This window comes from Cyrtonyx montezumae, unplaced genomic scaffold (genome assembly GCF_038088225.1).
Source record: "Cyrtonyx montezumae isolate F1298 unplaced genomic scaffold, pur_monq_1.0 scaffold_85, whole genome shotgun sequence".
NCBI classification, from domain to species: Eukaryota; Metazoa; Chordata; class Aves; order Galliformes; family Odontophoridae; genus Cyrtonyx; species Cyrtonyx montezumae.
In genome coordinates this window covers 84,104-103,047 of record NW_027072095.1, presented here as the reverse complement: position 1 = coordinate 103,047, position 18,944 = coordinate 84,104, and the positions used below count along the sequence as shown (strand labels likewise).

Sequence of the window (18,944 nt, the reverse complement as noted above, 5' to 3'; positions counted from 1 at the left end):
ACAAGGAGGCACGGTCATCTCCAAGGGGGCGTGGCCATGCGCGAGGGGGCGGGGTCGCACGTGTCAGCGTGCGGAGATGGCGGACCCGGGTGGGGGTCGGCGGCAGAGGGGACAGAGAGGCGGGGATGAGGCTGTAGGAACGGGGCCACTTGGCAGTGCTGGGCTGGGGGGGGGGACAGTATCGTGGGACAAAGTGTCGTCGTCGTCGCGCCGGGCGCTGTCACCGCGCACCTCGTCCAAGGCCGCCCGGGGCCAAGGTCCCCGCGCCCCGGGGCAGCGCGGCCGCCCCGGTCAGGACAACGACAGCGATAGGGACACGGACAGGGACGCGCCTTTATTCACACCACGAGGACGGGGCCGCTGTGAGCGCCTGGCGCCGTCGGGGGTTCCCCGTCTGCTGTGAAGTACCCGTAGAGCGCACGGACCCCCGCCTTGATGCCGGGCTGCAGCCCGAACTTCAGCCCCATGGCCACGGGGCCGCCCCCGGTGATCGCCATCAGCGCCGCGTAGCCCAGATCCTCGGCCGCCTGCAGCGCCCGCTCGGACGCGAGCAGCTCGCAGCCCTGGAAGGCGAAGTAGAGGCCGCTGCCCAGGTTGTAGACGGCGTTCACGCCCGGTACCCACTCGAGAACCCCGTGGGCCTGACGCTCCCCGGGGGGGCTGCACGCGTCGTCCTCCGCCTCTCGACGGCACCGGGCCGTCCCGGTGCGGGTCTCGTTGAGGGGGAGAGCGCAGCGCCGCAGCCGGGCTAAGCTGGACAGCAGCGGCAGCGTGCGGTGTGCGGGGACATCCCCCAGCCCCGCCAGACCCCGCAGCAGGGCGATGGCCGCGGGGGGGCTCAGCTCCCGGTACAGCCCCCGTGCTGCCGTCTCTGCCTCTGCCCCGCACCCGGCCCCGCTCAGCGCCAGCACAAAGGCGGCGCGGGACACGGCGCGGGGCAGCCGAGGGATGCGGGAGAAGCCGGGGAGGGCATCGGGGAGCAACGCCTCGCACGGGACCCCCCGGCCCCGCAGCTCCTGCAGCGGGGGAGCAACCTCCGCCAGCAGCGCCTGCACCGCCGCGGTCCCTCTGTCACCCCCCGTGGGGGCGGTGGTCACAGTTTCCCCCCGGCCCGGGAGGAGGAAGAGGAGGAGGAAGAAGAGCAGAGCGTGGCCCATGGTGGCGGCTGGGGGGCACCTGCGAAGGCGTAGGGGGGCACAGCCATCAGCCTACAGCTGCACCTCCCTTTCCCCACCCCCACTCTTTCTCCCACACTCACCGCTCGAGGTCACCACTGTCCCCGTACCACCGCCACTGCACTGAGCCCACCTCCACCCCCCCCATCCCCCCCCGTGGCCCCTTTATAACCACTGCTATCAGCGCCCATTGCGACACACCGGGACTGAGCCCCGCACCGCCCCCCCGCCCCCCCCCAACCCTGACAGCACCAGGCACAGCCCAGAAACTTTGTGTACTCATTTATTTGGTGCCGCTCCCGATGTAAAACAGTGTCAGAAATAAACAAACAAACCTAAACCCCGGAGAAAGGGTAAAACAGGAACGGGGGAAGGAAAGGTGCGCCCCAACCTTAAAGAGTTAAGAACCTTAAAAAACCACAGAAAACCTCCCAAAAAACCTGTAGAAAAAGCCCCAAAAACAGAGTGGGGGCATTACAGGGAGTGCTGCTCAAAGCTGTCCCTGGGGGAGGGGGTCCTCAATCCTCCTCCTCCTCTTCCTCCTCCTCCAGAAGGCGGCGAACACGTTTCCTCCTGCCCACAGGGTGGGGGTCCTCGTCCTCCTCTGAGGGGGGGTCCGGAGGGGGCAGTTCTGCTTCTGGGGGAGTGGAAGGGGTCAGGGGAAGGGGCAGAAGGGGAAGTAAGCCCCCCCACCCCACACGTCTGGGAGAGGGCTGCACCCACCCAGGTCAGCATCTTCCTCCTCCTCGCTGTCAAGCTGCCGCCGCCGTTTGCTGCCTGAGGGTGCGGGGATGGAGAGGGGCTCCTCACTGTGTGTGGGGGGGGGAATGATAGGGTCAGAGCCCATGGGGGCACTGTGAGAACCCCAGGGCCCCCTCCCCACCACGAGTGAAGACTCCACTGTGGGGTCTGCACATGGGACCCCATCCTCACCTCTCTGAGTCTGATCCCAGCAGGGATGGCACTGGCTCTGCTGTGGGGCAGAGGAAGAGAGGCTCGGGTGGGGATTCCGGCACCCCCACCCTGCTCCCTGCCCCCAGCCCACACTCTTACCTCCAGTAAGGTTCTTTGGTGCTACTGGCAGCTCCTGGGGGGGCAGCTCCTGGGAGCTAGAGGGAGTGATGGAGGTGGCCGCACGGCGCAGCTGCTGTGGGGTGAGGGCAGCTGGAATGCGCCAGAAAGACTCCTGGGAACAGAGGGAGGATGCTGTGGGCTGTGCCAGGAGCAGTGGGGAGAGGGATGGGGACAGAGATGGGGGCATCACCTGTTCGTTGGCAGGGGGCCGCAGCCCCACCTCCCGCAGCAACGCACGGAAGCCACGGTTCTCCATGGCATCTTCATTCTCCTCTGAGAGTGGCACCAGAGGCACTGGGAAGGACACCCCTGGGGGGGTGGAGGGGGTGGGGGGAGTGCTGTCAGCCTGGTCCGTTCCCCATGTCCAGCCCTGTACCCCCCACCTTCCCCGCTCACCCTCTGTCTCACGGTCCCGTGCTGTCCTCCTTAGGCAGTTCTGCAGCCATCGCAGGGGCCCATCCAGCCCTGGTGATCAGGGGAGGGGTCAGACAGCCTGGCCCCACTGACCCCAAAGGATGGAAAAGTTCAAGCCTGAAAGGTGAGGGGTCACAGCCCCTTGCCACCACCCACCTTCCTGCTGCAAGCGCTGCACCAGGGCCAGCCCTGTCCCCTCCTTAGGGTCCCAGGGCTCTTCCATGGGGTCATCCTCTGCTTCATCTTCCTCTTCTTCTTCCTCCTCCTCCTCACTGTTCTCAGCAGAGCTGTTCTGGGCTGGAACTGCTGCAGTGTCCGCCTCACCCTGCAGAGACTGTAACTGTTGGGTGCCAGTGGTGGGGGGAGGGGGACAGCACCCCTAGATTGAAAACCCTGACCCCCCCATACCTTCTGGGGGCCGCAGCTCTTCCTCCGGCGCTTCTTGTGCAGCTCCTTGCGATCTGCCACCAGCCTCAGCGCCAGCAGCTTCTCCACCACGCGTGCCCGTGAGCGCCGTGCGGTCAGGTTCTTCATGATGTTCCCTAGGACATCTGTGGAGAGATCAGTAGGGGTGGGGGGGAGGAGGTCAGCATGGAGTTGGATTCCCCCCCCTCATCGCACCCCTCCCATCAGACCCCACTCACCGTCCGATCCCCTGAACTCCTCAAAGAGCCGCTCCAGCTCCAGCTCCTGCTCCTCTGTCCACAGCACAATGTTGGTGCCCTTCCTGGAAGAAGGGGGGGAACACAGCCTTGGGTGTTCACCCAGGGGCACAGAGTGCTCCTCATCTCAGAGGTCCCTACATGGGGGTCCCATCCCACCTTGGCCGTGGGAAGTCCCTGGCACTGTCTGCCAGCCCCATGCGCACCAACTGCTGCACCACCTGCCGCCGTGTGCGGCCTGGCAGCTCTGCCAGGATGGAGGCGATGACATCCTGACCTGCAAGAGGGGGGGGCTGTAGGAGGGGATGCAAGGGGGGTCCCCACCCCCCCTGCACTGCCTCCATACCTTCTGCTTCCTTATATTTCCAGAACAGCTCCCGCAGTGCTTGCTCCTCCTGTGGGTTCCAGGCAGGGGTTCGGCGTGCTCCAGCCCTGCAGAGGCAGAGGGGTGGTGAAGGGTGGGGGAAAATCAGTGCTCACTCCTCAGCTCTACACTCCATTCCCAGCCCAGAGCTCCCTCCCCATGCCCACTGCCCATCTCTCAGCCCCACAGCCCTCTCCCCTCCCCCATAGCCCCCCTCGCCCCACTCACCCTTCCCCCTCCTGCAGGGAGCCATAGCCTTCGCTCATCTCACGGACGGACGTAGCGTTCTTCCAGAAGAGCAGCTCCACAAACGCCTTCTTGTTGGTGGCCGCCAGAGCAAAGAACTTCCCCAGGATAAACTTGGCCAAGTCCACCAGCTCCTGGGGGGCACAGAGTGGAGGGGGGGGGGGGGGCAGCAGGACCACAGCAAGCCAGATTTGGGGTGGGGATCCACAGGGGCAGTGCCTCACCTGGTGGGCGCTGGGGTCACTGAGCAGGCGGTGGAAGAGGGTGAAGAGGGAGAGCTGGAAGAGCAGTGCCTCCATGCGCAGCTGCCGGGACAGGCGGTGCAGCAGCCGTGCGGCGCAGTGGTTGGTGCGGGCACTGTTCCGTGCATAGCTCCGCAGCAGCAGCACGCAGGCACGGACCACGGGCACGCAGGCAAACCTGGAAGCCCCCCACAAAATTGCTGAGCAGCACTGTGCTGCCCTCCGTGCCCCCTCCCCCTCTCAGTGGCTCTACTTACCGCTTCAAGTAGTCCATGAAATTGAATTCCTTCTCGGACACCCGCACTGCCTCCTCCTCCTCCTCCTCCTCTTCATCCTCCTCTTCTTCGGGCTCCTCTGCCTCCTCAGGCTCAGGGGGAGGTGCAGGCCCTGCGGGGGGGTAAGCATTAGGGGCCCAGAGCACCCCCAGACCCCACTGCCACAGGATGGGGCCGTGCACTCACGGGGCAGTGCAGCAAAGCAGATCTCCCGCAGCAGCTGTGTCTCCTCAGGGGGCTCCACTCCGGGGGGGCCAAACACATTCCCTTCAGGCCACACTTCCCTGGGTGGAGTACAGAGGTTGACACTGCGTCCCCACATACTGAGGGGTGGGGTGGGGGGCTGGGGGGTACCTGGCACAGCGCAGCAGCCGCAGGGCTTGTGGAACCTGTCCCCCCCGCAGGCACTCCTGGATGCGCAGCAGAGCCACCGCGCGCTGCTCCTCCACCGGCGTCTCCAAGGTGGCATCAAAGGGCACCACATCCTCTGGGAGCGGCACTGTGCCCTTGAGGGGGGGTTCACACCATCACCTCGTGCCCTACAGACACCCCCTCATAGCAGGGCTTGTACCCACCTGCAAGCAGTCCTGGAGCTGCGGGGCCATCGCCGTCCACAGCTCCTCCAGCTCTGCTGCACCGGGCGGCTGCAGGGCTGCAGGGGCACGGGGCTTCTTCTTCCTCCTCCTCACACGTTTGCTCTGCACAACGAAGGACAAGAGGGTCAGGAGGGACCGCCTCAACCCATGCCAGGCCCCAGTGACCCCAACCCACCTGCACCACGAGGCCAGAGCGGCCGCGGCAGAAGCGCTCCAGCATTTGCAGGAAGAGGTGAGCCGTCTCCACCAGGTCCCGCAGGAACGCACGCGGCTGCTTCGTCTCGTCGAACTTCCGGAAGAGCGCGAGGAGCAGCTCACGGTACTCCATCAGATAGAAGATGTGGTCTGGGGGGTGGGAAAAGGGGGTGGTGGGGTCAGTGGGGACAGAAGGATGCACGGCCAGGCAGGCGGACATGCAGATGGATGGATGGATAGACAGACACGCGGACATTTGGATGTTGAGAGAGATGGACACGCAGACAGACGGACGCATGGGGAGAAGGACAGAGGAACAGATGGAGCAACACATGGATGGACGGAGGGACGGACTCACTCTTGATGACCTGGCTGCTGTCCCGCACCGCTGGCTCTGGGGAGCGGTCCATCTCCTGCACTGTGCGCAGCAGCTCCTGGTACGCCTTCAGGGCTAGGTGCATTCTGCGGGGATGGGGGGCACTCAAGCAGTGTTGGGGGGGAGGGATGGGATTGGGGTCAGGGAGGGGCTGTGACCCCCACCTGCACGCCCATGTGGCCGCCTCCTTCTTGTCCATCAGTGCCATCTCGTAGTAGTTGGTGAGGTGCTGCTCAATGAAGTGGAAGGCACGCACGCCCACCGTCTCCGACACCAGCTCGGCACGGAACCCCCGGCCCCGGTTGAAGGCCATGAAGAAAGCGGTGGCCCAGAGATAGTACGTCTCATCGTGCTGCTGTGCCTTCTCCCGCAGTAATTGGTCCTGAGGGGCAAGGGAGGGGGGACTCAGTGTGGGGTGACCCAAGATGGGGGGGGTGCGGGGGGGGTGTGACGACGACCCCCACCCTCACCTTGACCAGCAGCATCAGACGGTTGTAGCAGCCCTCGAGGAAGTCCTGGCAGAAGCTGCTGAGGAAGAGCCGCACATTGCGGGCAGAGCGCCGGGGGGGACCCGGCTCGGGGGGGGGCCCAGCGGCGCCGCGGCACCCGGTGCGTCTCCTTGCCCAGGTCGTGGCTGTAGCTCTGCAGCTGAGTTGCAAGAGGGGAGCATGAGCTGTGCCCCCTCACCACCACACCGAGCCCCAACCACACCAAGCCCCCCCACAGCGCTCCCCAACCCCACGCTCACGTTGTGCAGCCCCTTATGGAAGACAACATCGTGCTCCCCGATGGCCTTCAGCCCCTGGATGACATAGGAACCACGGAAACGGGAGTGCCTGGAGGAAGGAATACACAGGATGAGCAGTGTTGGCCCTACCACAGGGTTCTGCCTCCCCCCAGTTCCCCCAAACCTGGATGGGCGCTGCAGCACTCGTGCTCTCTGCTCCGCCTGCTCCCGCTGCCGCAGACTCTGCAGTTCCCGCGTATCCTCCCTGCACTCTGCACCCCCCTGCCCCTGTCCCACTGTCGCCAGCTGCTCCGGGCTCTGCAGGATGTGTGGGGGGGGTCAGCACAGCTAGATGGAGGGTTGGGGGTGGTCTCTGCTCCCACCACGCTCACCTGGTCGCGGAACATGAGGGAGATGATCTCGAGGACATGCAGAGCCCACTGCTGCTCAGCTGGTGCGCTGGCCAGGAACTTGAGCAGGTCGTCCATGCCACTGATGTGCAGCGCCCACAGCACGCGGTCATGCACGCTGGCATCGCCATCCACACCCTGGGGGGCAGCACACAATGGGGGGGGGCAGCATGCAGGGTGCCTTGCCATGGGGTGTCCACGTGTGTGTATGTCCCAGTACCTGCTCCTCAGCAGGGTCAGGGGGCACGTGCAGCACATTGCGCACCAGCAGCAGGATCCGCTCGATCAGCAGCGTGTCCTCCTCCTGCCGCTGCTCCCAGTCCTGCATTGGACAGCTACCAGAGCTCCCAAGGCCCCCACCAGCCCCCAGTCCCATTACAGCCCCCTCTCTCAGCCTCTTTCTCCCCCAGCACCCACCAGCTGCAGCACTTCGTACAGCTTCTCGCTCAGCACTCCGAACACCTTCTCACTGGCGAATGCCTGCAAAACCCCCCCCCCCACGATCACTGTAGGAAGAGGGGTTCCTGGTCAGACCCCCCCCTCACACACACATACACCCCCCGGGGGTCGCCCCCTTGCTGCACCCTCACCTCTTTATAGGCCTGCAGGTAGGACAGCACCTGCAGGAAGTGGTGCCGGGTGGTGGAGTCCGACGGCACTTTGCCAAAGCAGAGCAGTGCCGGCTGCGTCAGGTTCACCATCAGCCTATGGGGCGGAGGAGGGAGGAGGGACCGCTACCCCTGCGGAACCGTTCCCCCCCCCCCCCCAAACCTAGAAACGCCCCGGTACCTGACGACGGCATCGAAGAGGGCCCGGTCCTGCGGGTACTGCACGAGCAGCGGCACCAGGTCGTTCTGCAGGATCTGCGCTGCCCCCAGCTGCTGCCGCACGTCGCGGCTCTCGTCCTCGTGCCGCAGGTACCGGATCAGGTCCTTCACGCTCTCTGCGGGAGGGGCGGATCAGACCGCCGCACCTCAACCCCCACCCCTCAACCCTCACCCCCATGACGTACCGAGGCAGTCGGGTTCGCGGTGGTACGCGTCGCCCTCCAGGTAGCCCAGGGCGCTGCAGGTGGCAAGCAGCTCGCAGTTCATCATGTACCAGTCCATGCAGCGCGGCCCGGACGCGGGGAGCCGGGTAAGACCCGGCGGGGCGGAGCGGCCCGACCCCGGTTCCGGGGCACCGGGCGGCTCTGAGTGTGCGGGTGCGGGTCCGGCTTCCGGTCCCGCTTCGCAATCGCAATCCCAATTCCGATCCCAATCCCGATCGCCCCGGACCCGTATGCTCCCGCCGCCGCTGTTACACAACCGTCCCAGTTCCCGCGGCTCCAGCCCCGCCCTGCCCCTCCCGCCATCCCCCGCCGGGGGCCTTCAAGCGGAAACGTCCCCTCACATGGCGCGCGTGAGCCTCCCACCCCCCGCACAGCAGCGTACTTCGCCTCCCCCCCCGCCCCGCCCTCCCAATCTCCTCGCGTCGACCGCTCGTACACCCCTCCGCTCTCCTCTCACGGCGCTGTCATCCCCCCTCCCCACCCGGGCCCACATCGGCGCAGCCTCGACATTGCCCTTTTAAGCGCAGCTTCTGCTATGGCAAAGCCCCTCCTTCTGGGCGGGGCATCGCCTCGGGCGCGGGAACGGGCTGCTCCCGGCTCCGTCCCCGCACCGCGCTTCCCTCCCCTCCCGCCCTCACCCCCCCCCCCCCCTCCCGCCCTCCGAGAGCGGTTACCAAAATAAAGCGCAGGTTTAATTCACCGAACACAGAGCTCCCGCCGCGGCGGGGCGGGGCCGGGCGCCGGTTGCCGTTGGCCGCCGCCGCCCCGCACACACACGCACGCACCACACGCACCGCGGCGGCGGCGGCGGCCCCCGACACAGCAAAGGCGGCCCCGGGCTTGGGGGGCGGCCCTACAGCCCCTGAGTCTTCAGCTCCAGCGGTTCCGCGGGCGGTTCGGGCGGCGGCGCGGCGGTTGCGGGCGGTTCCCCCCGCAGCACGGCCAGGCGTTCCGCCATGCTGCGCGCCCGCGGACACAGTGCCAGCTCGTACAGCAACGCCGCCAACGCCGCGCCCAGCAGCGGGCCCGCCCAGAACACCTGCGTGGGGGGGGGGGGGCGTGGGAGGGGGCGGCCGCGGGGTAAACCCCCCAAAATCCTCCCCCCCCCCACAACCGAGAGAAGGGCGGCCGCGACCCCCAGGGGGAGGCGGAGTGCGCGGCTCAACCTGAGCCCGAGTGATGGGGGGCTAAGGGATGTGCCCCTCCCCCAGTCCCCTTATTCTCGTGGGAACCCCCCCCCAACCCGGGGGCTGCTGCTGGTTGTGGGTGGGACAGGACTGGGACGGGAGTAGGATGGATTGGGTTAAGCTCAAATGGACTGGGGCGCACTGGGCAGGACTGCAGTGGACTGAGGCAGACTGGGATGGAGCGGGGCAGCACGGAGATGGACTGGGATGGGTCACGGAGTCCTCCCCACTTACCCAGTGGTTGGTGAAGTTGCGGGTGATGACGGCGGGGGCAAAGGACCGTGCGGGGTTCATGCCAGCACCAGTGTATGGGATCTGCAGGGAAGGAGGGGGCGGTGGGTGCTTGGCCGCTCCCCCTCCCCTTCCTCAAACAGTGCTGCCACCTCCCCTTACCCCGAAGAGGTGACCGAGGGTGAGGGAGAAGCCAACGGGCAGCGCGGCGGAGCCAGGACGCCCATCATGGCGGTCATCAAAGCTGGCGAAGACGCAGAGGATGAACTGAGCCGTCAGCAGCAGCTCCACCACCGTGCCCTGGCCCGGGCCCACGCTGGGGTTCAGCTGTGGGGGACAGGGGCTCAGCGCTGGCTCCCAACCTCACACCTCCCAGACCTCTGCTGCCCAATGCCCCATTAACCCCCTTCACGCCACCTCCCCTCTCCCCAAATCCCCCATTTCCCCTCAGCCATTCCCAGCCCCACAAAACCCCGAACATCCCCCAGCCATTTCCCCCAAGCCCCTATTATCTCTCCCCCCACACCCCTCTCCCCCTACAGCACCCCATTCTCCCTCCAAGCCCCACATCCCCTCCCCTCTGCCCCGCTCACCGCACTGAGGCCCAGCGTGCCGCGCACGGCAGCCGGTGTTACCCCGTAGAGGACTCCGGCCCCCGCCAGGGCACCCAGCAGCTGGGCCAGCATATAGCCCAGGGCACGGGGCAAGGAGAGCTGCGAGGCCAGCAGGAAGGCCAGCGTGATGGCCGGGTTGAGGTGCCCACCGCTGACGTGCCCCAGCGCCTGCACCAGGGTGGCCTGGGCCAGCCCGAAGGCCAAGGCGGACCCCAGGACCCCGTGGGAGCCCGGGGTCCAGCGCAGCGAAGCCCCCAGCCCCAGAAGGGTATAGAGGAGGCTGCCCAGGAACTCGGCCAGGATGGCCCTCCAGAAGGAGGACGAACGCAGCTCCCGCATGGCCCGGCCCCACTGCCCGCCGCGGCCCCGCTCCCCTCCCGGGGGCCGCCCGCACCCACCTTTATAAGCCCCCCCCCCAGCCTGCCCCGGGGGTGGGACCCCACTGCCGCCACCCCCCCTTAACCGCTTCGCTGCCCGGGATATGGGGTGGGCAGTGTGCTGTGCAGGACCCCAAGCCCCCCCTCAGGGGCAGTCCCATAGCCCTGAGAGAGTGGGGAACCCCCCCAGTGCTGTGCCCCCCCCCCCCCCCGCCAACCCTTTGCATTGCCAGTCTTGGGGGTAGCTCCGACCCATAGGTACCCTCTATGGGGCTTAGGATCAACAACACACTTGGGGCTGCAGGCAACACTGAGACATTCCCTCCCCCTCCCTCCCCCAGCCAGGTTTTTTGGGGGAACACTATGGGAGGGCAACGCTGGGAGCCAGCCTGTTCCAGCCCCACATCCAAAGGCTGCAGGTACCCCGTGCCCAGCCCCATATCACAGGGGTGCAGGTGCCCCCCCCCGGGGGCTGCCACGGCCCCCCCCCGCCTGCTGCTGATGCATTCAGGCTGGCTTAGCAGGCACTAAGCCCCCAGCCTGGGGGGATTAGGGCTGAGCGTGGCCATTGGCGCCCGCAGGAATCTGCCGGGGCTGCAGAGGCTCTGACAAAAGGCTTTGCTGCGCTCAGCGCCCGCACAGGACAGGAGCATCCCCCCCAGCCCCCACTGCGGGGCCAACAGGGGGGTACAGCTCAGGGGAAATGCAAGGAGAGGCCCCACAGTGACCCTGTGCACTGGGACCACCCTCCCCCCCACCCAGCAGCACCACTCTGCACTCATCTCTGGCCCAAAGCCACCTTTAATCCCAAGGAAGAGGATGGTTGGGTGAGAAGGGGGGTGTGTGTGCGAGAGCCCCCCAGCCCTCCATCAGGCCATGCCCTGGCCCTGGGAGGCTGGGGGAGTACGGGCAGCACTGAGGGGGGCAGTGGAAGGTGAGGAGGGGGATGGGGTTGTGGTCTCCACCACTGCCACGTCCCGGCAGGTGAGGCAGGCACCCAGCTTCTCCCGGGAGGCACCAGGGGCAAAGATGAACTCATAGCAGAGCCCGGCCAGCACAGCACCCAGCACCGGTCCCGCCCAGTACACCTAGGGGGGTGGGGGGGGGGTCAGTGGGACCAGGAGGAGCAGGGATATCCAGGGTGACACGGGAGCCAGGGGCTGCCAGGGGACACAGGGCCTGCACAAGGGATGGGGAGCTGCTCCAGGAATGAGGAGGGAATCATGTTTGTGATGGAGCAGGAGGGGGGACCTGTCCTGTGATGGAGGGATGAGGAGGACCCCATCTAGGGATGCATTTGAAAATGGTTCACGGGGAATATATGAAAAGGAGAGGGGAGGGGGCAGGAATTGCTGTCCTGGCATAGGATGGGATGGCAAGGTCACATGCTGCAGTAAGGGTCACCCATCCCTGCAGTGGGGTCTCTGGGGGAAGTCGGGGGTGCTGTGACTCACCCAATGGTTGTCCCAGACACCAGTGACGATGGCAGGCCCCAGTGAGCGGGCTGGGTTCATGCTGCCCCCCGAGAACGGCCCCTGGGGGAGCAGGTCAGGACTGGCTGGGCTGGGGGTCTGCAGGCAGGGGGCACTGGGGGTGTCCTTACCGCAGCCAGGGTGCCAGCAATGATGGCACTGCCCAGGGTCAGCCCAGCAGGGACGGCCGCGTGGTTGGTGGTGGCAAAAGTGGTGAGCGCCAGCTGGAAGGTGGCAAAGATCTCCCAGCACAATGCCTGCCCCGCTGTCCCCATCGCACTCACCTGCGGGCACAGCAGAGCCTCAGCACTCACTGGGACAGGGATGGGCACGGGCACAGGGACACTCACCCTGGTGACCATTCCAGCATCATCCGGCAGTGCCAGGCGTGCGGCGGCGGCAGCCAGTACGGCCCCGGCACATTGTGCCAGCAGCACGGCAGCCCCACGCGGGGCACGCAGTTTGTGGGTGCAGAGCAGCGCCAGGGTGAGTGCCGGGTTGGCCTGGGGTGCCCCAAGGGCACAGGTCAGTGTCACTGCCACCAGCCCCCCTGCCACTGCTGGCACCAGGGGGCCGGGGGCAGTCGAGGCGCCCAGTACCACCCCAGTGAAGATGAGGGTTGCCACAGCCTCTGCCAGCACATCCCGCCAGAAGCGCCCACTGCGCAGCTCCTGTGGGCACGAGGTGGATGGGTGTCACGGTGATGGGACCCTTTAGGGACTGGGTATCGAAGTGATGGAGTGTCGGTCATGACAGATGATGGGGTGCCATGGTAACTGGATGCCTCTGCAACCAGGAACCATGGTGAAAGAGGGTGTCTTGGCAATAGGGCACCTTGGCAATGGGGTCACCATAGCAACTGGTACAGCCTGGGAATGGGGGTTCCCCTCTGGGGGCACACAGGGACGACCCCAGCAGAGTTAGGGGGTGAGACCACGGGCTACAGGGGCCACCAGCCTCATTTTCCTGGCAGGGAGGGATCCCAGGGCCTCACAGCTAGGGCTCAGGGGCAGGGGGGGTTGGGGTCACGCAGGTCGCAAAGCCTTACCTCCCCTATGGCCATGGTGCAGCTGCAGAACCAAGGTGAGCACAGAAGATGCCCGTGGCAGGAACACCTCCCACCCTCTGGTCCTGCCAACCCCCCTGGATCTGGGGAGGGAGGACCCCCCACCCTATACAGGGCATCCCCAGAACGCACCAGGGGTCTACCAAGAGGTCACAGCAGGAGCTGCAGGGGGCTCGAGACTAGGCTGGGGCACCCCAGGATGCTCCGGGTGCCATGGCAACAAGCAGGGGCACTTTGGGGTGTTGCCACGACAACCAGAATGAGGTGCCCAGGTGGGAGATGAAAGACAGAGATAAAAGGAGTGCAGAGATGAAAAGGGGGGGGGGGGGGAGGGTGTTTATGAGTGGGGCAGCAGATGCAGCAGGCTCCACTCACACTGCAATGCTGGGGGGCACTGGGGAGTCTCTCACATGTGCAGCTCGAGGGGGGGGACAGCAGGAGAGGGGTGGGGAATTGGAGCTGCCCCCAGCCCCGCTGCAGTGAGAAGGGGGGGTGAGAGGCCGGGCCCCACGTCCCTGCCAGCTCAGCAGCCCCACACATGGCGTGAGTCAGCGGGTCACTGCCCTGGCTCAGCACAGCCCCGCAGCCGCCCCGAAAGAGCCAGAACAATCCCTGCACAAAGAGGCCTTGCACGGGGACGGACGCGCTGACACGCAGCCCGCATCGCGTGGGCCCTGCCCCCCCTCCCCCCGCATCCCAGGACGGACGTGGGGCCGATGCGGAGGGGAGGGACACTGCGGTCCCACGGCCCCCAGGGGCCCTCTGTGGGACACAGGCCAGGCCACGCATCCTACCTTCATCCCCACCCAGGCTGTTTAGGACCCATTACCCTACCCCATAACCCCTCCAGAGGACCCTCTCCTGCCCCACAGACCCCTCCCGCTACGCACTGCCCCGCTGCCCCCCTACACCCCCCGCCCCATAAGGAGAAAAACCACGAGGCGCCAAGATGGCCGCCCCCTCCCCGCCTTCAATCCGGAGTCACGTGGCGGGGGTGGGAGGTGCCAAGATGGCGGAGAGGCACGTGACCGGCAGCTCCAAAATGGCTGCGCCCATAGATACGGCGCGACCGCCTCCGCTCATGGGGGTAATGGCGGAGGGGGCGGGGCGTTGCGGTCTTAAAGGGACCGCGCACTGCTTATAGACCTCGACCGCCGCAAGCCCCGGTTACCGACCCCCCCCTTAAAAAAACGGAGCTGTATCCCCAAAAACCGCATTAAAAGCGCGGATCGGGTCTCTCCCCAGAGCTCCTTTCCTTCCTAAGGCCGCAACCACCCGGCGGGGCCCGCCCCGGATCACGCGTCACGTCAGGCGGAGCCGCCCGCCCCGCCGCGCGCTCCGGGATGCTGCTCTCGGTGCCGCCGCCGCGCCCGGGCCTGGCCGCCTTCGCGTGTAGTAAGGGCGGAAAGAAGGTAAACGGGATGGGGGAGGGTGGGGGGACGGACAAGGCCTAGGTCGATCTTCCCTCCAGGCCGTGCCCCACCAGGCCCCGCCGCCCGCCCGAAAGGGGCGGGCGGCGGGGCCTGGTGGGCACGGCCGGAGTGGGAGGCGGCCGCAACCGGGACCGGGCCTGGCTGACACCGACTGTCCCCCCCTCCCCCATTCCTCAGCAGCCTTATGTACCGCCGTCTCAACCCATGGGCCCCCCCAGCCCCAGCCCTTCTTCCGGGGGGGCGGGCGAACAGCTGAGCAAAACCAATCTGTACATCCGGGGGCTGCACCCCGGGACCACCGACCAGGACCTGGTGAAGCTCTGTCAGCCGTGAGTGGGGGCTTCGTTAAGGGGGGGGGGGGTGGGGGGGGTGCAAGTAGGAACCCCTCATTTCTCCTCCCCCCGTTTCCCCCCCCCTTCCCCCATGGACATGCTTGATTCCTTATACAGTTATGGGAAGATTGTCTCCACCAAAGCCATCCTGGACAAGACAACCAACAAATGCAAAGGTGGGGGGATGGGATCAGGGTTTTGGGGTCCTTCTCAATTTATTTAGGGTATATAGGGAAAAGAGGGTAATGGTTTGGGGGGGTCTTTTTAACCTATTGGAATCTAAGGGGAAAGGAGGGGGTGTCAGGATTTTGGGGTCTGAGGGAAGGGGGATTGGGGTGGTGGAAATCAGGGTTTCAGGGTCATTTTAGCTGTGGTTAGTATTTAAAGGAAAGGAGTTGGAGGCATCAAGAGTTTTGAGGTCGTTGTATTTAGGGTCTGGGGGAGGAGGGGGTCAGAGTTTTGGGATCCCTCTCACTATGTTTAGGGTCTAAGGGAAAAGGAGGAGCGTCAGGGTTTTGCAATCCCATTCACTGCCTTTAGATTCTAAGGGGAAAATGGGGTGTCAGGTTTGATGGCCTAAGGGGAGGAGATTAGGGTTTTGGGGTCCCTGTCACTGTATTTAGGATCTAAGGGAAGGAGAGGGCTCTGCATTTTGGGGACCCTTTCACTGTACGTAACAGCTAAAGAAGGAAGGGGGTGTCGAGGTCTGTGAAGGGGGGTCTGAGGGAAAGGGGTGGGGTTGAAGGCTTTGGGGTCCCCCTCACTCTGTGTGCCTCTCCTATCCCCCCAAGGCTACGGCTTCGTGGACTTCGACAGCCCCACGGCAGCCCAGAAGGCGGTGACGGCGCTCAAGGCCAGCGGGGTGCAGGCACAGATGGCCAAGGTAAGGCCTGGAGAGGGGACCCCAAAATCCAGACTCACCTCCAACGACTGCCCCCGCTGCCCCCCTGATCCCTCCCCACAGCAACAGGAGCAGGACCCCACCAACCTCTACATCTCCAACCTGCCGCTGGGGGTGGACGAGCAGGAACTGGAGGCGCTGCTGAAGCCCTTTGGGCAGGTGGTGTCCACTCGCATCCTGCGGGACCCCCACGGGGCCAGCCGTGGCGTGGGCTTTGCACGGTATGGGGCTGCGTGTGGGGCTGGGGGGGGGAGGGAGGGCCCTGGACAGCAAAGGGGCTGCGTGGGCCCTGGGGGCACCCAGGAGGGCCCCTCCAGCCGTTCTTCCCATACCAGGATGGAGTCCACGGAGAAGTGCGAGGCTGTTATCACCCACTTTAATGGGAAGTATATCAAGACCCCCCCAGGGGTGCCAGGTAGGCTGTATGTGGGAGTGGGGGGGACAGGGGAGAGCACGGTGGTTGGGTGCTGGCCAGTGACACTGACAGTCCTCCCCACAGCCCCCCCAGACCCGCTGCTCTGCAAGTTTGCAGATGGGGGTCAGAAGAAACGGCAGAGCCAGGGCAAGTTCGTGCCCAATGGGAGAGCCTGGGCCCGGGACAGTGACACGGTAAATGGGGTCTAGGGGCAGAATGGGGCACAGTGAGGGGGTTCTTCACGGGGGGGGCAGTGCTGTGGGGCAGCTCTGATCCCTCTGTTCCCTCCTAGGGCACTGTGACCTTGGCCTACGACCCTGCCACAGCACTGCAGAATGGGTGGGTGCCCCATGGACCCCACGGTTGTGGTGGGAGGGGGGGTGCAGATGGCTGCAGTCTCCACCCCATAACTGACTCCACCCCACAGGTTCTACCCTGCAGCTTACGGCCTGGCCCCCAACAGGATGATTGCGCCCACAGCCCTGGCCCCCTACCTGCCCTCACCTGTGTCCTCCTACCAGGTATATGGGGGACACAGGGTGGGGGGTCCCTGCGGGGTGGGGGTCCCTGCTGTGGGCTGACCGCAGCCCCCGCCCACTGCTTGCTCCGCAGGTCCACAGCCCCACCTGGATGCACCAGTCCTACCTCGTGCAGCCCACGGTGAGCACAGTGGGAGGCGATGCAGAGCCCTGCCCACACCTGGGGGCACGCCCCACCCGCTGCCCTCATAGCCCCACCCACCACGTGGTCAGAGCCCCCCACCCACTTTGGACATGCTCCACCCCCATGGCCACACCCCCACCCTTTTCTACACACCCCACCCTTCCACGCCACACCCCCAGCCCCACCCCTGGCGCCCCACCCTGCCCCACATCCCACTGCTGTCCCCACCCTGCTGTGTCCCCCCACCCCACGGCCCTGCTCTCCCTGCCCCCCTGGTCCCTCCCCCCGCTGACGGAGCCATGCAGGGCACGGTGCTGGCCCCCGCTGTGGACCACGCTGTCCCCCTCCAGCCCTCGGTGGTGGCCCCCCTGGCCCAGCAGCTCGGCCACCTCTCGCTGGGCAGCGCCGGCACGGTAAGGACCCCCCACCCTACAGCTGCACCACCCCCCCCCACTGCTCCCCACCACCCCCAGCCCCACTGACACCTCTGCTCCCTCCAGTACGTGCCTGCTGCTGCCCTGCCTGGAGCCTTCCTCCCCCCATACCCCCCAGTGCCGCCCGCAGTCCCACTGGAGGTGAGTGCTGGGGGCTTGGGGAGGGGAGGTCCTGCAGTAATGGGGTGGGGGTGTCCCAGCTTTTTCCCCACTAACCCCTCCCCACAGGACGGCAGCGCTGCACCCACCCATGGCCACGGCCCCATCGATTCGCCCTCTGAGCCCGGCGCCTTCCCCTACCCCTACCCCAAGTAGCAGTGGGTGGGGGAGGGGGGGGCCGGCACCGAGGGCCCCCCCACCACTGCTGCCTGCCTTGTGCCCTGCCTCTGCTCCTCCTCCTCCTCAGAAAGGTGTGGGTGGGAGGGAGGTGGGGGGTGGGGAGGGGAGAGCTCATGCTTTGGGGGATGGAGGGGGTGTCCTGAAGTGCCGGGGGTCCTGGAGCCCCCAGGGCAGCCCCCCCTGCAAATGGGAGGGCTTTTTTTTTCCTCCTGCATTTTATAAAAAAGAAAATAATGACAAAAAAAAAAGAAAAAGAAAAGAAAAAAAAAACAAATGAAAAACAGGAACCTCCCCCCCCCCCTCCCCTCCCCCGCCTGAGGAGGGGGTTGGGGCTCCCCGTCCGCAGCTGCCCCCCCCTCCTTTCCCCTTCCTTCCCTCCTCCCCAGTCAACCTTGTGCTTCCAAGGCCCGTGGCCCCTGCCAGGTCACCCCCATGCTGCGGAGCCCCCCCCCTCCTTTCCCCTCCACCGCCCCCTCCCCCCCCCCCCGTGCCTTCTGCTGCCAGAATGGGGAGGAGGGGGCAGCGATTAACCCCCTCCTCCCATAGGGTCCGGCACCCCAGCCCCCCAGCAGGCCCGGGGTGCTGCCCCCCCCCCCCCCCCCCCAGCCCCCTGCTGCAGCCATTCCTGTCCTAGCGGGGCTTGGGGCTCTGCATGCCCCCCCCCCCCCCCTCCCATCCCTTGCCCCCAGCCGTGGGGGGGGCAGGGACAAGTGCAATAACCCCCCCCGCTCCACCCCACGGGCCAGCCAGGCACTTTAGACTCACCCCGCGCCCCTGGGGGCTGCCGAGCCCCCCCGCCATGCCCCCCGCTTGCGCAATGACAATCAGGGGGGGCCGCGGGGGCGTCTCTTTTAACCAAAGATTGGGGTTGCTGAGCTGCCCCGGCCCCCCCACCCCACCCCCCCTGCATTATGATCCCACTCTGTGGGTCTGTCTGTCTGTACCCAAGGGGGAGGGGGGGGCAGCCCCCTCCTCTCTTTGCTTCCAGCTCTGGGGCCGGCCGTGCCCCCCCAGTGCCAGCTCTGCCCAGGGCCCCCCCCCTCCCCCCGGTTCTTCCAGGCCCCCCAGCGCAGTGGGGTCCCCTGCCCTCCCCTCCCCCCAGCACCCACCCGGGGCAGTGGGCTCCTCAGTCCCTCCATGGGGCTGAGGGGCCCCCCCCGGGCAGCAGGGCCCCCCCCCCACCACACATCTACCTCACCCCACAGCTCAGCGCGTGCTCAGCCCAGGTCTTGTTGGGGGGGAGGAGGGCGGGGGTGGGGCTGTGAGCCCCTCACTCCCACCCCCTCTCCCCCTCCTTCCCCACGGGTGGGCAGCGCCCCCTGGTTTCCAGCCATCACCCACCTCTCCTGTTGCTGCTAGTGCCGGTGGTCCCCCCCCACCCCAGGTGACCACCTGGGGCACGGGGGGAAGCAGGGGCCCCCCCAGGAAGGAACCAAAGAGGGAGCCCCGCAAATGCCCCCCCCCTGCCCCGGCACTGAGCCCCCTTCTCTGCTGCCCAGGGGCTGGGGGGGTTGGGCACTGGGGTCCTGCCCACCTCGGGTGGGGGTGGGGAGAAGGGGGGGGAGCAGGAGGAAGGTGGGGGTTCTGAGCTGTGGCTGCGATGCTGCAGCGGCCCCCACTGCCCCCCCCCCGCCTCCATTTCCCCCCCCCCCCTCCGCCCCCTCCTTTAATTT

General features: G+C 66.4%; 5 protein-coding genes across 8 annotated transcripts; 1 reads left to right on the top strand and 4 right to left on the bottom strand.

Annotated features, from left to right (window-relative positions):
• Positions 1-319: 319 nt before the first annotated feature.
• Positions 320-1,195, bottom strand: APOF (apolipoprotein F). Its single transcript, XM_065753912.1, has one exon. The coding sequence runs from the start codon at positions 1,155-1,157 to the stop codon at positions 339-341; it is 819 nt and encodes a 272-aa protein (XP_065609984.1). The 5' UTR covers positions 1,158-1,195; the 3' UTR covers positions 320-338.
• Positions 1,196-1,617: 422 nt separating this feature from the next.
• On the bottom strand, positions 1,618-7,972 carry TIMELESS (timeless circadian regulator). Its single transcript, XM_065753873.1, is given in 30 exon segments — positions 1,618-1,812; positions 1,899-1,984; positions 2,109-2,148; positions 2,229-2,361; positions 2,440-2,558; positions 2,646-2,714; positions 2,820-2,988; positions 3,072-3,214; positions 3,308-3,390; positions 3,485-3,602; positions 3,672-3,757; positions 3,918-4,069; positions 4,160-4,355; positions 4,435-4,564; positions 4,639-4,736; positions 4,807-4,958; positions 5,028-5,150; positions 5,224-5,393; positions 5,602-5,705; positions 5,784-6,001; positions 6,090-6,203; positions 6,205-6,267; positions 6,368-6,455; positions 6,531-6,664; positions 6,739-6,894; positions 6,977-7,078; positions 7,174-7,236; positions 7,347-7,461; positions 7,546-7,699; positions 7,769-7,972. Coding segments are annotated over 30 exon segments (3,594 nt in total). The 5' UTR covers positions 7,866-7,972; the 3' UTR covers positions 1,618-1,693.
• A 540-nt stretch (positions 7,973-8,512) lies between these two features.
• Positions 8,513-10,178, bottom strand: MIP (major intrinsic protein of lens fiber). Its single transcript, XM_065753852.1, has 4 exons — positions 9,819-10,178; positions 9,388-9,552; positions 9,229-9,309; positions 8,513-8,846 (listed from the first exon to the last, which is right to left on the bottom strand). Exons 1-4 carry the CDS (start codon positions 10,176-10,178, stop codon positions 8,661-8,663), a joined length of 792 nt encoding a protein of 263 aa, XP_065609924.1. The 3' UTR covers positions 8,513-8,660.
• Positions 10,179-11,033: 855 nt separating this feature from the next.
• LOC136059739 (aquaporin-4-like) lies at positions 11,034-12,801 on the bottom strand. Of its 2 annotated transcripts, XM_065753855.1 has the most exons (5): positions 12,737-12,801; positions 12,039-12,359; positions 11,820-11,972; positions 11,671-11,751; positions 11,034-11,304 (listed from the first exon to the last, which is right to left on the bottom strand). In XM_065753855.1, exons 1-5 carry the CDS (start codon positions 12,749-12,751, stop codon positions 11,086-11,088), a joined length of 789 nt encoding a protein of 262 aa, XP_065609927.1. In that variant the 5' UTR covers positions 12,752-12,801; the 3' UTR covers positions 11,034-11,085. The 2 variants fall into 2 exon arrangements, with proteins under 2 accessions (XP_065609927.1, XP_065609926.1); XM_065753854.1 differs by lacking the exon at positions 11,671-11,751 and having other exon boundaries at positions 12,737-12,782.
• Positions 12,802-14,075: 1,274 nt separating this feature from the next.
• On the top strand, positions 14,076-17,327 carry RBMS2 (RNA binding motif single stranded interacting protein 2). Of its 3 annotated transcripts, XM_065753906.1 has the most exons (13): positions 14,076-14,166; positions 14,365-14,516; positions 14,637-14,695; positions 15,311-15,402; positions 15,484-15,641; positions 15,756-15,835; positions 15,920-16,029; positions 16,128-16,174; positions 16,263-16,356; positions 16,448-16,495; positions 16,804-16,911; positions 16,999-17,073; positions 17,161-17,327. In XM_065753906.1, exons 1-13 carry the CDS (start codon positions 14,098-14,100, stop codon positions 17,245-17,247), a joined length of 1,179 nt encoding a protein of 392 aa, XP_065609978.1. In that variant the 5' UTR covers positions 14,076-14,097; the 3' UTR covers positions 17,248-17,327. The 3 variants fall into 3 exon arrangements, with proteins under 3 accessions (XP_065609978.1, XP_065609975.1, XP_065609976.1); XM_065753903.1 differs by having other exon boundaries at positions 15,756-16,029; XM_065753904.1 differs by having other exon boundaries at positions 15,311-15,641.
• Positions 17,328-18,944: the final 1,617 nt, after the last annotated feature.